We start from the raw sequence: 2,027 nt of genomic DNA on the forward strand, positions 1-2,027 counted from the left end.
AAATTCAGCAAAATCATGTTATACCAAAGGAAGAGCTTTCAATCTTTAGTAAAAAAACATTTAATTTATTCCGAATTAGTTTGATTTCATTAAAATATAAACAATTTGCCTTAAAATGGCCCTCCTGTAAAATTACTAAAATGTCAGTTGACTCAGTATACTTAGGAGGTATCGAAATTATCAACAGTGTACTGAAATGAGATGAATTTAAAATATGTTTTATTATTTTTGTGTGCACCATCAAGATGAAGAGTAGCTCAACCTGTCTTAAATACAAAAATCGATGAAAAGTACATGTGTGTACACATATACTTACAGAATAGGTACTCACCTTATGACGCTGTCCTAAATTTGGAACTAACCATAAAACGTATGTTTTTTTTACTTATATGTACAACTATGAATAATTCAAGGCATAATATCATTATTTCACATCACTATTAATTATATAAAGTGACATAAGCATTATCATACATATTTTTATTACGCGGTGGACTATCTTTTAACGTTTCTCCTTGCATCAGTAAATCAACAACAAGATCATTCAAACCAGTAGTTGTTTTATCTAACTCCAATGTAGTTGATATAGGGTCTGTTGTATCATTAAAAGTAATTTTCTCAGTGGAAGTGAATGTAGGATCTTTTTCGATATAATCACTGGTTTCAGATAGGTCTTTAGCAAACATAGTCGTACTGAATGAACTTGCGTCACTATTAACGATTGTATCTGGAATTGTTGTAGTATTAATTAAATCATTAATTAGATTTTCCGTTAGATGATTGAAGGTCATATTTTCAAATGTTAACTCGTTATTTATAATATTTGGTTCCTCTTCATCAAAAGTATTCACATCTACTGTATTCCCTATTAGATTTAGAAGAATAGATTCATTGACTTCTAGAACAATGACTGTTTTGTTGTATCCCTTTTCCTTACTGGAACTTCTTTTTCTTCCTCTTTTATTACTGTTTTCAGGGCTCAAATTTATAATAATTTTTGGTCCAGCATAATCTCTGAGGTTTAAAATTAACGAACTAGGGATATTGATTAAATTAAGATATTCGTCGTCGTATTTAATTGATCTTCTTTGTCCCTTTATGTTTGAAAGAAGAGAATCATTTTCTGATGTTATATTATCTTTGACATGAGAGTTATTCGTAATGTTTGACCCTATAGGTACGACAATGACAGCATTATCAGACGAAAAGGATTGGATATTACTCTCGGTGGAAGGTTTAACATATATAGTAACATTTTCTGGAAGCTTTTCTAAACCATATTCTAAATTACCATTCTGCCGCAGTTCGTCCGTAAATGGTATGATTTGCTGAAATAAAAATCAAATTATTTAATTTTAAAAACTTATATTAAAATAAATAAGTATAAAGATTTTTTTCAGTATTTTTATTATTTTAAAAATATGTTAGGTATTTGAATCTCGAGGGAACCTTTAACATTTGGATTCTATGTTATTGTTATTGGCACTAAGTATTAAGTATTTGTACTAAGGCAGAAGACTAAAACGTCAGTTATTTTAGCACTATAAATATAAATACTATTTTCGGAACTTACTGAGCTGTATCTCCTAGCGTTTTCTGGAATCGGTTTCGGATTAACAGTCTTCATGAGATAACAGAGTACTCCAAATAGAAGAAGAATAACAGCCGCTATTGCTATAAGGAATATTGGACCAATTTTGGCCATTTTCAAGGGATTTATAAAGATATGTATAAAGTTAGAAAAGTGTAAAAATAGAAAAAAATAACATATTTGAAATGCCAAAGCACAATAGGAAACACAAAACACTGTCAAAACGACTGAAGTCCTTTAATTATAGATAATTGTTAATTCTATAGAAGCTTTATCACAGAATATTATAATTAGTTTTGAGAGTTTTTACATCTACTTCATACAAATTACCTACGTTTCAGCTATATGCATATTGTTAGAGCAGTGTTGGCCTAGTGGCTTCAGTGTGCGACTCTCATCTCTAAGGTTCGATCCCCGGCTGTGCACCAATGGACTT

General features: G+C 30.2%; 1 protein-coding gene across 1 annotated transcript; it reads right to left on the minus strand.

Moving 5' to 3' along the window:
- Positions 1-440: 440 nt before the first annotated feature.
- On the minus strand, positions 441-1,772 carry LOC125053272. Its single transcript, XM_047654563.1, has 2 exons — positions 1,574-1,772; positions 441-1,328 (listed from the first exon to the last, which is right to left on the minus strand). The coding sequence occupies exons 1-2, from the start codon at positions 1,703-1,705 to the stop codon at positions 441-443; spliced, it is 1,020 nt and encodes a 339-aa protein (XP_047510519.1). The 5' UTR covers positions 1,706-1,772.
- Between the last annotated feature and the right edge of the window lie 255 nt (positions 1,773-2,027).

This window comes from Pieris napi, chromosome 10 (genome assembly GCF_905475465.1).
Source record: "Pieris napi chromosome 10, ilPieNapi1.2, whole genome shotgun sequence".
In the NCBI taxonomy this organism is placed as follows: domain Eukaryota; kingdom Metazoa; phylum Arthropoda; class Insecta; order Lepidoptera; family Pieridae; genus Pieris; species Pieris napi.